General features: G+C 42.4%; 1 protein-coding gene across 3 annotated transcripts in view; it reads left to right on the top strand.

Annotated features, from left to right (window-relative positions):
* The window catches only part of DPP6 (dipeptidyl peptidase like 6), a 527,947-nt gene that overhangs the window by 360,104 nt on the left and 152,670 nt on the right, over positions 1 to 15,173 (top strand). For all 3 annotated transcript variants that reach the window (XM_068145994.1, XM_068145993.1, XM_068145995.1), the window contains exon 3: positions 6,558 to 6,656. In XM_068145994.1, coding sequence (XP_068002095.1) covers positions 6,558 to 6,656 — 99 coding nt within the window. The remainder of the gene's footprint in view (positions 1 to 6,557; positions 6,657 to 15,173) is intronic.

Here is a 15,173-nt window from a genome sequence, read left to right on the forward strand (position 1 = left end):
AAACAAACCCCATCTTCACTGAAAGTGTGTCAAGTGGGTGATGCAGTCTGGCATGGACAGAGCACAATGCTTATGAATATTTCAAGTATTTTTAAATCTTCCTTCTAATGATAACACTGGAGTCCAGCCTGACTCTCTTACACTACTACAAAAGACCTTTTACATTTTACCTCTGAATTATTTTTTCCTGTCTGCCTTGACCCTTCTCTGACTGGGAAACCATTTGTATCCAAGTATTTTGCTGTTGGTTTGAAGGCCTGTTTTGCAGTGCAATACCAAGGCATGCAATGTGGAGATGCTCAAAACCCAGTGCTGATCATCATGCAATGCCTACAGAGAATACTTTGGGACATATATAGGACAGAGTGCAGCGTGCAGTCATGTAATTCATGTTCAGGTAAAGAGAAGTGGTTAACTGGACCCATAACTTGCATCCTGATGGTAACATTTCTCAATATTTTGAGAATTGGGGTAGTATCCTGGGTGGTCTCCTGCAAAACCAAGAGTGGTAGAGTAGGGAATGGGGAAGATTTGCTTAAGGTATTTAATTATTGAGAGAAAAAAAAAAAGAGGGGGGATTTATATACCTCTTCAAGATTCTTTTGAAAAACAACCCTAGATCTTTAAAGAAGGCTTTAATGCTGGATTTGGCTGCAGAAAGACTAAAATTGTGGTGTGGGTTTCTCAGAGGCAGGTCACTCACCGAGCTTTAGGATCAGCTCATAAACTGGGAGCAGGGCTCTTTACGGTCCACAGACATTGTAATTACAGTAGCAGTGCTTTGATGCTAGCTAGTGCTGAGCTCTTATTTCATAAAGCCCTATCACAGTTTCAGCATTTCTGTGATTTGTTTATCCCTTGGTATTCCAGAACAACATTCTCAAAAGCAGCACTAAGTGGTGAAAGCTTGCATTGAAGTACAACATAGTACACAATATGTACACAGCTGCCTACTGTGTTGGTTTGGAATTTCCCACTACGTTAAGTAAAGCATGGCTCACTCAGTCAGGAAGCAAATGGAAGCTGTATTTACAAAGCAAAAACTACACTCTACAATGGAGTGCAATGAATATGTACAAATATACAGGATTGGCAATATTATACAGGTATTTAGAATCAGAAAACAGCATGGAAACCCCCACCCGGTCAAAACGACCAGGGAAAGCTGCCCCACTCCCCCCCAAAGCCACCTCCTTTCCCCTTATAATTAGATGAAAAGAAGAAAGATGTTAGAAGGAATGTTAGTTCTTATCTGCAAGGTCAGTAGCAGCAATAAGATTCTCCCCAGCTGAGCAGAGCAACTAAAAGAGCTAGAGAAGCGGGAAGGGAATGAAGTGGAATGTGTAAGATTGCTAGGGTACATCTCACACATTCTGGCCAAGGAAATTCATTTAGAATAATCTTTTGATTTCCTTTTTACACCCAGTTGTGAATTGTTTATATTTTTCCACTTTTCTGCTCGAAATCTGCAGCTAACTTTTAAAGGCATAGCCTGAAACTGCCACACCTACTCAGAGGGATTCTGGTTTCATGTGTGTGTGAGTCCTGCTGTTCCACCCACCTCTGAAAGACATGAAGCTAGTTACACCAATGATAGAAGTGTGGGTCTGAGCCTTTCCCAACTAGTGGTTGCTCACTTGTTGCAGCATGTGACACCTGTATGGTCCCATTACAGCAGTGAGGTTTGTGTATTTATTTAAAGGTATGCAAAAGCTTAAAGAGATCAATGTGGGTGTGCACAGATGAGTTACCAAAGCCAAGGAGAGGATGCAATCCTACAGAAATTTTAGTTAAGAAAACAAAACCCCAAACCTCCTGTGGTGGGGTTGAAGTTTCCACCTCAGCATTAACTTTTAAGCCAGACCAACTCAGTTAGAAGTAAATGAAGCTGTATTTACAAGTAAAAACTACACTCTACAATGGTATGCAATGAATATGTACAAAATACACAGGAATTACAATATTATAGGGGGATTTATCTCTAGCAAATATCATGGAAACTCCCCTGGTCCAAAAGGCCAGGGAAACTGCTCCACTACCCCTCTAAACCTCCCCCACCTGCCCTGTACCAGAGAGAGAAAAGAGATGAGCTGAGAGAAAGCAGTGTTAGTTCTTATCTCAAGGTCAGCCAGAAGCATTGTTATCTCCCATGCAAAGCAGAACAGCTGAGATCAGAGGAGAAGAGAAAAGGAATGGGAATGGAAGTGTGAAGAATTGTTATGATACAGCTTCTCTTATCCCAGACATTTGTCCAATGAATTTGCTTAGAATATTCTTTTGTTTTCCTTTTTCCACCCAGTAGTGATTTATTTATATTTTTCTACTTTTCTGTTCAAGATCTGCAGCTAAAATTTAAAGGCATAGCCTAAAACCACCACACCTCCCCAAGTTCCTTTAAACATAAGTCTAGTTTCTAGCCCACCCTTGTTTGGACATGGGGTTAAACAAGGACTTCTTGCACATTTGTCCCTGATGCTTAAAGCTTTCTGGAGTGACACATTAAGTTTGTCCCTTTCAAATCTGACCTTTAGCTGAAAAGAGCTCCATATTAAAATGTTTACAGAATTCATAGGGAACATTTTTCAGAGATGGTACCAAAGTAGTCATTGCACAGCATTAATTCACAGCACTCTGTCAAACAGACAGCCACGTCTTCTAGAAAGCTTTGTATGGCTTTTGGTGGTTGGAAAGACCAAAGAAATATCCTGTGACCAGATGTGCAAGCGTGTAATGAGTTTGTTCATAGCTGTTATATAGAAGTGTGTATTATATGCCATTAACAACCAAAAAAGGGGGGGGGGGGGGGGGGAAGTGGAATTTTACAGAAAGGAGAAAGGCTGCCTGTTTGCTGTGTCTGGCCACTGCCTTTTGGGTACAGAAAGATTGCTACAGCAAAAGAGAGATGGGATCTGCCCAATGATTGAGCAGGGATGGGAGCTCCTGGTATGCTGGCCACCAAGAAGTGGCTATTAACAAACACACACTTAGCCACATGCTTGTGATGTGCAATAGCTCAGGGGGTGTGTGAGAGAAGCATCTGACACTGACCTGTAGCTGAGCCACAGGGATCACAGAAAGAAAGCTGGGCACCCAAAGGTGACTGAAACCTTCTACCCATCAAGCAGCCTCTGAGCATTGCTGGAGTTGATAAGAAGCTTGAAAGAAAGGATTGATAGTGCAGAGGCAAGACAGGCAGGGAGGTCAGCTCATAGCCCTTTTCTCTTTGAATGTTCTTAGTTTCTGGAGGATTTTTGTTCTGATCGTGTTTTGAAGAGCACGTCTTTATCAGTTCAGCCCTCCTCCTTTTAGGTGTGCTGACTTCAAAGATGAGGTGCAGACAGATGAACCCAAAAGGTCTGACTAAGGCAGAATTGTCATCATGCCTTTAATGTTGTATCAAAATACAATGGACATGGCTTTCACTTGATTGTTTTAGTGCGTAGCCTTAGTATTTGGGTGTGGGTTTCTTGGCACTCAAATCACAGATCCTTGTGACACTTGTACTACTGCCATGCTGCTGTGCTGTCAGGCCCTTGGCAGCTGCTGAGTCTGCTGGGGCTGGGGGACATAAGTGGAAAAAAGGTGGTGGCACATGCTTGATCATCTCCTTCCATAAACCCAAGGAGACCCCAAGGTCTCTGCAGTTCATTGTGGGCAAAACTTTTGTCCACCAGCTGGCTTAGATGCTCTAAGGCATGCTCAGTCTGCTGCTTAGGACAGGGTGGGCTATCTGAGATCCCACAATTGCATTTCTTCCTCCAAAAATGTCTCTACTGAGGTCAGAGGAATGGAATGGACATTCTTAATGAACACTCTGACTTACCTATCTGTTAGATGGGACATCAGTAAATCTGATTTTTTTACTCAAAAATCATTGAATTATTGATTATTTAGTTGTTTCCTCCCCAGGTCTATGGCTGACATTAATGCTGTCCATGGTTCATTATAGGACCAATCCCAGATGTTGCAGCCCACAGCAAGAGACAGTAAGGGAATCTCAACAACATGCTTTAGGGATGCTCCTGGACTTTCATTCTTCAGTTACTGCCTCTCCCTCTTCCTCCTGTCCCTTAGGAGGAGTTTGAAGTGTTGTGAAGGTTTAGAGGTGGTGTGGCTCCCAGTCCAGCTGTCTCCATCCTGTACAGAAAGATGGAATGAGAAAGGGTTCCCATCCTGTCTTTCTCAAAGTCTCCAAAACAGAGGTTTGTTTATGCCTGTGCTTCTGCCCTCATGGTAGGAAAGAGGGTGTCCCTGCTCCTCAGAGCAGAGTTTGGGAAGCAGTGACTGAAACAGTCATAATCCCAGGACTGTATGCAGACTCCAGTCTGCTCTGATCTCCCTACATACCCCATGATGGGGCCTTGCACCACGGTGAGAACTCACTGGAACAGCTTTCTGAAGTTCCACTGACCTGAATATTCTGTTTTGATAAATAAAATGCAACCTTGGCATAATAGTCACGCAGAGATTTGGCTGAGGACTTGCATTAATGTGTGTCTTGGAAGCCACACTGAGCAGTGTGTGATTGAAACCTCAGTCAGACTTGGAAAAACTATGAAAATTGGGGACTGTAATTTGATTTGGTAAAAATGATCGTTTGTAGCAAAGCAACTTTCAGTGTTTCACAGGGAATTTTCCTTGGTAATTTTCAGTGGTTGCAGGTAGCTCAGGGGCTTCAATTTAGTGCAGTAAAGGAGGACTTTTTACCTCTGATAACTGGCTTAGAGTGTGATTCAACTGTTTCTAATTACCAGTGTGTTCAGTTTAAGAAGTTCTGTTCTAAACAATGTTAAAGATAGGTTAGGCTGCACAATACTGATAGACCTCAGGCATGAGAATGCTGTAGTGAGGTGAGATGCTGAAGCAGATCCCTGCTGTGGAAAAACGTGGCCTCATGTGTCCCTTTAAAGATCAAATGTGTTTAAAGCTAACTGAAAGGTTTCTATGCAAATATTTTTCCAGGCAAAATTGAATATTGGGAACGAATTATTTATAGAAGCTGACTGTTTAGCAGAACAAGAACAAGAAATGACCATTGAGGGGGGAAAAAGAAGGCCTGTATTCATCAAAAGTGGTGGCTTTAGTTTTTCTCTAATAGTTTAATCTTTGAGAAAATTAAAATGCATTTTCATGTTAACTACCCACTGTAGAGTTCTGTGATGTCATACAGAGACCATCTATCTGTAAGGCCCAAGAATCCATAAACACTTCAGGAGCCTCTGTGGTGTGTTTCTCAGAAGTTTCACATAGCAGAGAGGTGGTGACAGGCATGAGAAAGCATAATTTTGACACAGCTGCAGCAGACTTCAAGTGGTCAGAATTAGGCCTTAGTTTCATTCTGTTGGACCCATGTATGTTTGGTCTTGCTGACGTCCCAGATTGTAACACATTTCCGTGTAACAATGATACATATATAGAAAGAAATCAGCTCTAGGTTTTCTTTGCATCAGAAATCTCTTGGCAGCCTTTAAATCATGAGAAATGTGGAGAGTACTGTATGAAGGACAGTGGAGTAAAACATACAAGTGGGGTTTTGAGGGGAGCATGGAGTGCTACAGAGTTAGAAAGAATCAGCTACGTGCAGAACACTGTTCATGACAAGTTGATCTTTCAGCATCTTAAGCTGGCAGTCTGGTTCTTCAATGTAAAAGCTATCCAGATTTCCATGTTTGTAAATGAAAGTGGGTATCTTCACTAAAAATTGAAACTGGTATGGGAAGTAGTGTGCAACACCTCAGGATTTAGGGTTGTGTCTCAAAGAATGTTCAAAACTATTTCTGAAGCCAAATGTCTGATTCCCGTGGAAAACTTCTATGGATTTCTGAAGTAATCTGTATGAGCCTGGAATGGAATGGACCAGGTTGGAAGAGACCTTCGAGATCATCGTGTCCAACCTATCATCCAACACTATCTAATTAACTAAACCATGGCACCAAGCACCCCATCAAGTCTCCTCCTAAACATCTCCAGTGATGGTGATTCCACCGCCTCCCCAGGCAGCACATTCCAATGGCCAATCACTCTCTCTGTGAAGAATTTCTTCCTAACATCCAGCCTAAACCTCCCCTGGTGCAGCTTGAGATTGTGTCCTCTTGTAGACTACCTTTCCAACTGAGGCTCTGCATGAGTATTTTAAGGAAATAAAAATATAAGCTATAAAAACCTTGGTTACTTTTCATTATGTTTTTCTTTAATTTAACCAGATATTCCAAAATAGCCTTAAGTAGCTCTAATGATCTTCAGAATAGTCAGCATTATATAGAGCTATGACATCTATAGGTATGTTTTCATGACTTTTAAATGCCTTTTTGATCAGGTTATCTCTGAAAATATATGTAGTTGCACAAATAACCAGGAGGTTCCTGTTTGTGAACCACTCACTGTAATTTGTAATGGTAATTTGTAATGGTAGCAATGGGAAGGAGCTTATGTGTGGCAGAAGGCATTGTCTGGATTGCTTCTGAATGAGATATGACATGGCACTAGTCACAGCTGCTGTACTTTTAGATGTGTTTCAAAGTTGAAGTAATGACAGTTTGTTTTGCAATGTTTTACAGTTGAAGATAACAGCTTGTCTCAGAAGAAGAAGATAACAGTGGAAGATCTTTTCGCCGATGATTTCAAAATTCATGACCCAGAGGCTAAATGGATAACTGGTGAGTGAGGCATGAACATGTCACAGTTCCTTTGCTTTCCTTCCCTGCTCTTTGGGCATCTCTTTTTAATCTCCATCTTTATTCCTTCTGTTCCTTATTTTGCTCATGAAACTACAGATTCAAGGAGTGCTTTTCTGGTTGGGAAGGGACCTCAGGAGACCATCTTGTTCAGCTCCCTGCCCAGTTAAGGACAGCTTGAGCTGGTTGCCCAGAAATTCAGTCCTCAAAATCTTGTTCCTGCTTTCCTTCTGATAAATATGCAAACATCACTGCTCTGTTACTGTAATTACTTTATTTAGGAATCTCCAATGGGCTCATAGCTAGGCATTCAAAACTACAGCCTTTGCCTGAAGTTCAACCAGCATTCAGTAAGTGCAGTAGCATGTGGATAGAAGTGGCTGGGGCACTGTCAGTCATTATTTTATCACAAACACAACATCAGATTTATAATCCCCTTCAAAACAATTTTTTTTTCCACCAGAGGGGTGAAGCATTACTAAGCAATAGGCAGGCCATGGGCCAGCAGCAGCTGGCCTGGTGCTTGCACACAAGCTACGTGTTCTTTCTATCCTCTGCTGTGTTACATTTTCTAGTCAAGGGAAAAACCAAATAATACTTGAATTAATGTACTGTTGTGGTTTAACCCCACCCAGCCACTCACTCAGTGTCCCCTGCTTGGGTGGGGTAGAGAATCAGAAGGATAAAAGTGACAAAGCTGCTGTGTTCAGATAAAGACAGTTTAATGGGTAAAGAAAAGCTATGCAAGCAAAAGAAAAGGAAAAACAAAGAACTAAGTCAGGACTTCCCTTGGGCAGGCAGGTGTTCAGCCCTCTGCAGGAGAGTAGACCTCCATCACATCTAGCAGTTCCTTGGGGGAAGACAAGATACTGTAACATCCTTCCTCCCCTCTTGCTTCAGCTCTGTAGGCTGAGAATGATGTCATGTAGCATGGGATATCCCTTTGGTTAGTTGGGGTCAGCTGTCCCAGCTGTGTGCCCTGGTAAGTCTTTATGCCTCCCAGCCTACTTGCTGGTAGGGTGATGTAAGGGGGAGAATAGGCCTTGACTCTGGGTAAGCGCTGCTCAGCAGGAATGAAAACATCCCGGTGGTGTCAGCACTGGCTCCAGCACAAATCCAAAACACGACTCCATACCACCTACTATGAAGAAAACCAACGCTATCCCAGCCAAAATCAGCACATGCATGCAGTGTTTGCTGGAGTAGGGCTGTTTTGGGGGAGGCAGATTGCAGCTCTCACTAGAAGTTGCTGCAATCTGGACAAGCTTTGGTGAAAATGAGCTGATTTGTGGTACGTTGTACGTGTAGGTTCCAATCCAGCTCCTGTATTATCACTGAAGTTACTCATTTTTCTTTTGAATTTAATGAGGAACTGAATTAAATTCTTCCTTATGTTTGGCTTTCCTTGTCTACTATGCCTATTGGGAACAATTTTTATACCTATGATGAAAAGAGAGAAGTGTTGAAGGATAGTGCTGAATTAACATGTTCCCCAGCTGCCCTGAGCACAGCTGTCTCTGACTTCTTCCACCAATTCAGCTACAGAGGAAAGCAATTGCAGATGAAAGCACCTTCACAAACACATCTGCCGATGGGCAGGAGATCTTTCTCAGGCTGTGTACTCTGGGGGAATGGTGCTGCCCATAATCACTCTCTGGGAGTAATGATAGTGGAAATATTAGCTGCACTGCACTTCAGAATTGTTTGCCTAGCATCCTTTTTTTTAGCACTGATATCCCTAATGGCTCTAATGAAGGAAGAGATGTTTTAGTGAGACCTTTACTGCCATTTTCTTTATTTGCTAGAGTACAAGGGAATGATAATGAGGTAAACTTTGGCGTGAACAGAGAATGACGTTTTTCTGTGGAGCTATGTATAACATCTTCCCTCTGGTAAATAGTGGTTTGCATGGATATAAGGCATGTTTCCCACAAAACTTCTGTCTTCTGTGAACAAACAGTATTTCCCATGTTTTTCCAGATACAGCCATATGCTGATGCCTTGTACAATTTTGGTAACACTCCAGTCTTGACACATTCTGAATTGCCCTACCCTGCACTTTTCTGCCCATTGCTCAGTGTATGGCACCCTGTGCCTTTCTATTAACATCCTCTTTTGTGAACTTCCCTTTACTGCACAACGATAATGATGTTGTCCATATGTTAAGCATGCATAGGAGCTCCAATTAGCAGCTCATTTCATACTGTATATCATAAATGTTGTATTTGGACATTTCCTCATTTGTGTCTCCTCCTCCATGCACCATCAGGAGTGTCCTGTGCTGGCCTTTCATTAGCCCTCTTGCAGATGGCAGATGGCCCACTCATTAGTCTGGCTTCTAACTGCTTAGCAGGTCTGCTGTCAGGCTCCACATTGCTTTGTCATTAGGCTTCACAACTACTAGGCTTTTTCTGTAATCCTTCTCACACAAGGTTTTAGTTCAGGTGTCTGAAAAGCTCACGGGGATGCTGCAATGTTCCTATGATGGTAGACAAAAACCAGGACAGAGAGGAGTGCTGATATTTAGTGCTGAATATTAGTAGTCATCTGAGTTGTCCTGAAAACTACAATTCGTAGTCATTACCTGCCCCAAGAAGTTGGTCAGGTTCTGAGTGCTGTCTCTGTGGTCCCATGGAGCTGCAATCATTCCTATCAGCTGTAAACCTGACCACCCATTAGGGCTCCCTGACCCTTTAGCCAGCAATGTGTGCCCACAGCGCAGAAATCCAGTGACATCCTGGAATGCTTCAAAAAAAAGTGTGGCCAGCAGATTGAGAGAGAAGATTCTGTCTCTCTGCTGTGCACTGATGAGACTTCACCTGGAGTACCTCACCTGGAGTACTGTGTCCATCTGTGGGGGACCTCTGCATTAGAAGGGAGAAGACCTGCTCAAGTGAGTCCAGAGGAAGCCACAAAGATGAATGGGAGCTGGAGGACCTCTCCTATAAAGACAGGCTGAGAACATTGGAGTTGTTCCCCTTGGTGAAAAGAAGGTTCCAGGGAGGCCTTCCAGTATGTAAAAGAAAGCCAGGGAGGGACTCTCTATCTGGGAGTATTGTGACAGCATGAGAGGCAATGGGTTCAAACTGAAAGAAGGGAAATTTAGATTAGCTATTAGGAAGAAATGCTTCACTGTGAGGGTAGTGAGATGCTGGAACAGGCTTCCAGAGAAGCTGTGAATGCCTCCTCCTGGGAAGTGAAAGCCAAGTTGCATGGGGCTTTGAGCAGCCCAGTTGAAGAGGTCCCTTCCCATGGCAGTGGGATAGGACTCAACACAAACCATTCTGAGATTCACATCTCAGGAGCACTTCTCCTTTTTCAGAGGGAGACAGAATCATGCCTAGTGTCAAAGTAAGCAGTAAAGATTGAATCATACATCCCACTTGCTGAGTCTCATGCTTATCTTTTATAGACTTAATGGCAAATACATTTTGCTCACATTGAAAGTACTTGGCTGCTGTTGTTAGAAAAGCATCATAGCAGCCTATAATATACTGCCCATGGTTATTGTGATTGATTGGATGCAATGTGGTATCATTGCTTACTTCCTGGAGGATGTTTTTCCAACCTTGCTGTTGGCATCTTGCAAGGCAGAGTGTGTGCACAGGTGGCTGTTGACAGGATTTTTGGCTGTATGTAAGTGACTGGAGACCCCAATCAGGAGTGCATCTTCTTTGTGCTAGGCAACAGCCAGACATGGTGAGACAGCCCTTGCAGGGTGGTTGTGGTGAGAAGAAAAACGGTTGAAGTTAAGAATACAGTATATTCAAACAGCAAGGAGCACTGAGACACAGGGCACGAAAAGACACATTTTGGGTCATACGAAGTTGGCTGAAAAATCTGACAGTCAAGCCCTGCTCTGCAAGCTCTCCCTGCTGCACCTGCTGCAGCAGTGGCAAAATAGTATTTATTCTTATCTGAAGAGCAATAGTGGCTAAATTAGCAAAAGGCTCTGAGTGACATTTTCAGAATGGCTCAGGCATTTGGAAACCTGCCACTTGCTGAAAGCCAGAACCACCACGTGCCCAGCTTGCGTCTGAGCATGGTAGATAGGCTTTTATCTCAAAAGTCCTTGTGAGAAATGCACTAATAACTAACAGCTAAATATAATAGAGTAATACTGAAGCACATGTTTTGTTACATTTTTCACTAATAACATCACAGAAGCTCTAGGCTCTGTTAAAGTCTAGTATTGAATTTAATGACCTAGAACTAATAAGTTTTATTTGCTCTGCTGCAAAAAAAAAGTCACTGTGTAGTAACTGAGGTAATTTGTTTCAGTTTACCTTTAGTAATAATGCTCAGTTCAACAATACTTGGACAGCCTGCATGCCCCCCAGTCTGTTCTGTGCAGTGCAAATCCATTGTGTGTATTGATAAAAGCATTGATGCATCTCAAATGATGCAGATATGTGTGGAGTAAATGAATTATTTACAGTTTGCTTTGCATAGATATTAAGAACTTTGTAAGTGCTAATATTTTTCATTGTGAAAAAGGTTTGCCTTAAGATGCTGCTCTGACAGCCCTTAAGACTAAAATTGTCCTGCTAGAGAGCCACAACAAGGGTAGCTGGAGTGCAGGCTTCTCTGGGCTGCTTGTTCACAAGCCAAAGAGGCTGACTGCTTCCAAGCAACTGTTTGAATTGTAAGGAAGCAGGAGCCTTTCCTTTGGCAAAGTTTGGCTGTTGGCATGAAAGAAAACTCATCTTTCTGTTTCTACTTGGAGGAACAACGTTGTCTTTTGTGGCTGGCATGGTTTGCAGTCTTGTGCATGTTTGGACTCTGCATTAGGAAGGAGCTACACCTCCATGCAGGCACCCTAGAAGCCCGGTGCTGCCAGATGAGGCTCACATACTTGCCCTAGTTCTTGTCTTCTGTTAAATGAATGTAAGCTAGAAACTGCTCAGAGGTGGGTTTGTTAGTGTAAATCTGCTGAAGGCATAAAGAAAATTGGTTTAATTTGGTAAGGGTGCAAGGTAAAGAGATACCAGGTAATTAATTTCAATATGTTTTCAGTATGTGTTAAGAAGGCTTAAATGAATGGGCATGCTGGTCTTAATGGTTCAAAGAAAACTTGTCCTACTCCAGTTCTGGTGTGACAAACCTCATATCCTACCTCATGGCAGCTTGTGCCTGCAGTGCTTTTGTGAGTGATCAAACATTCTTGAAACACTTTCTAAGGCACACCGTGAGTTACATGGAGCACTGCCACAATGAGAAAGAAGAGAGGAGAATGTTAAACTATTTGAACCTTAATTTTGCTTTCTGGACTCTATCCTCAGTTATCATTTTCAGAGATTTCTCTGTGTCTGTACTCTGAGAGGACTGAAGAGAAGTTGCCTTGCTTCTGTCTTTCAGCTGCTGGGCAATTGCTGAGATTCAGCAGTGACAGTAACCTATTGGCTAAAGGCGGGAAACCTGGGAACTAATGGCTTTTTAACATACTGTAGTAGGCCATGGAGTAGAGCATTTCTGCCATGTAGCTGTTTTGTTCATTACTGCTAGAGAGAATGAAGCAAGAATTCAATCTGGGTCTTTCAAAAATGAATACAGTGTGCAGGAACAAGCTGGGGAAAGGCTCCGTCCCTTGGCTTCAGCAGCGTCTCAGTGCTTAGCTTCTCTGCAGGGCTGGAGTGCTGGTGGAGCACACATGCTGCTGTCAGACTGAGAAAATCCTCTTTTGACATGTATAGTAACTTCTGAATTTAGAGAAATGTGCTTGTGAAAAATACTGCCCCCTAGAAAAGCAGAAGTCATGTTGTAATGGTCAGACAGGAGGTTTGGTTTGTGAGGCTTCTGAGCAGATTGAAGTCTTGAGGAGGTCAAGATTTTTTTATGCTTAACACTATATTTGAGAGCCTCCATGGGTAACCTAATTTCTCCAAAGCCTGATGAACCATTGCCATGTGTGTCACTGCTGTTGAGCCTCTGAGTCAAATGTATCAAAATATGGTTATAGCTTTTCTCTCAAAGAAACTCAGAAGCAAGGCAGTGTCTCTTGCCCTTATCATATCTGCTAGTGAAGAGCAGCTTTGGGGAATAGTTTGAAGACAGAACAGGGGCATGAAAATTAAGAGCACTTGGGGTTTCTTTGTGTGTCATATTTGTTTGCAGATTTGAGGTAAAAATCCATGGCAGTTAGGTAGAAACTGTCCTCTTTGCTCCTCCCCATTATCATGCTCTATGCCATACCAAGGCGCACAGTGGTGTTCCCGTGCTCTGTATTGTTGGTGGCAATTGCAAAGCTGCTAAATTCAGTGCTGGGTCCTTCCAGCCAGGCAGACACACTGGGACTGCACCCAGTTCACAGTGGGAGAGCCTTTTGATTAAAAAAAAAAAAGGGAGAAGAACAGGAGTGGAAATGGGAAGGAAACGGCATGCTGCCATGGGGAGCAGCTGCATCCATGGGGGACTTTTGAAGAAGCAGCTCACATCTGTGGTGCTTCTGCTGCTGGAAGAAAAGAAACACACAAAGCAGTTCTGCCTACATGCTTAATGATTTGAATCCAGGGAAAAGAGGATTTTTTTTTTGTTGGGTTTGTGGTGTTTTTTTTCTCATCTGGTTCAAAGTGGTTTGAAATTAAAACCCACTGCTCTCAGAGCCAAAGGAAAAGCACTGGTTTTGCAGGGGTTTAACTGGGAAAGGGATTAGATGTTCTCTCAATGGGTGTTAAAAATCCAGGTGAACAACTAAGAGTACAGTGCGATGCTGATAGATATACTTCCCTAGTTGATGCCTGCCAAGAGGGTAATGCTGAGATCCTAGCCCCCAGGGAAGGAGGAACTGCTGTGCAATTGTCCTCGATAAGCCTTTAAAAGGATGGCCATAATTACAGCTCAACTGGATGATTTTGTGCTAAAATAAAGTTTGGCTTTCTTTCCTTTGCCTCTTCATAAGAGTATAATGCAGGGGAGAAGAGGGAGAGAAATAAAGCAAGCCATACTCCTGGGTGATGGTACAAGCTGGATTCAGTAGAGCTTGATGGTCGTCTTCCTTGCCCAGGAGGTTAACAGTGTCTCACTATGAAGAGGGTTGCATTGAGAGGGAGCAAGAAATGTATTTAATTTAGATCTAGCACTGCTGAGAAAATCTGGTCATATAGGGAGGGAACTCAGTTTTGAACTGCAGGTGAGCAAGATCAAGTGTAAGGGTTGCGTGAACTTGCTGAAAATTTTCCTAACAATCAGACTAGTGTAAGGGTGGAAAAGTTTTGGTAAAGGAGCACCTAGGAGATAAGCAGTTCAGGAAAAAAACAGAGGGAAGAAATGAGATGCATAATTTCAGGATATGCTGGGCAAGATGAATATTCAAGGGAGGATTGTAAAGGGCTGATGAAAAAGGAGAGCTCTTGGAGTTTGAGTCTCTTGTTAGGCAGATGATCCCGATTACACACTGCTGGTGCTTTCAGTAATGAGTTCCAGAAAGGTTTGTGTCTTTCAGTAAAGTCAATCTTTAGGTACCCTCTATGCTGTAGGAGGCAACTTTCAGAAGAGACTGAATGGGGCACTTAGAGCCATGGTTTAGTTGACTAGATGGTGTTGGGTGATAGGTTGGACTCGATGATCTCGAAGGTCTTTTCCAACCTGGTCTGGTCTGGTCTATTCCTATTCCTATTCCTATTCCTATTCCTATTCCTATTCCTATTCCTATTCCTATTCCTATTCCTATTCCTATTCCTATTCCTATTCCTATTCCTATTCCTATTCCTATTCCTATTCCAACTTGCCTTTTCCCCCCTCCCCCTCCCATTTTTCACAGTGTCCTGCCCAACTTTGATTCATTCTTGAAGCTTTTTACTAGGTGCAAAGCACATTTTCGTAGCTTTCCCTGATCTTGCCCCCAGCCGCTTGTTGAACATGGAGTGCTTACCAAGGACTAATTAGAGCAGTATGTATCCTTCCACTTGATCCTTTGGATGAACATTAAGTAAATATGCATGGAGATACTGTAATTTAATGATTTGGAGATAATGAATACTGTATTTCTGGTGATTAAACTTTATATCAGATATTTGTAATTGGAAATTTAGCAGGTAAAGATTTACTTATCTAAGAAAGGTCTCTGGTGAGTGTGGATCTCCTGACTGTATTAAGCTGTTCAACATACAAGAAGCAGTATTATTACTAATTTTCTTTTTTATTCTGAGAAGAAATAGTACTAAACTTACATAATTCATTAAAAGAACTTTAGAATGATATAATTATCACTGATCTAGGGAATATAATTAGACTTTAAAATGTAAGTACACAAATCTCACATGAGGGAAAATTCAATTAAGAACAGAAAAGGCCAAAAGTTTGCCCAGTCCAAAATCCTGTTTCCATTGGAGGCAATATGTGTGTGCAGAAGGATGAGTGAGAGGGCAGCAGGCTTCACACTTTTTTTTATGCCAGGGAACTACTATATTCTCTTGTAATGTTTTTATTTACTAACCCCAAATGTTTTTCTCTCCCAAATCATTTGCCAAGTGTCATCCAGAGCTTCTTGCATCCACCATG

This window comes from Melanerpes formicivorus, unplaced genomic scaffold (assembly GCF_026170545.1).
Source record: "Melanerpes formicivorus ecotype bairdi unplaced genomic scaffold, bMelFor1.0.p_v2 SCAF_13, whole genome shotgun sequence".
NCBI lineage: Eukaryota > Metazoa > Chordata > Aves > Piciformes > Picidae > Melanerpes > Melanerpes formicivorus.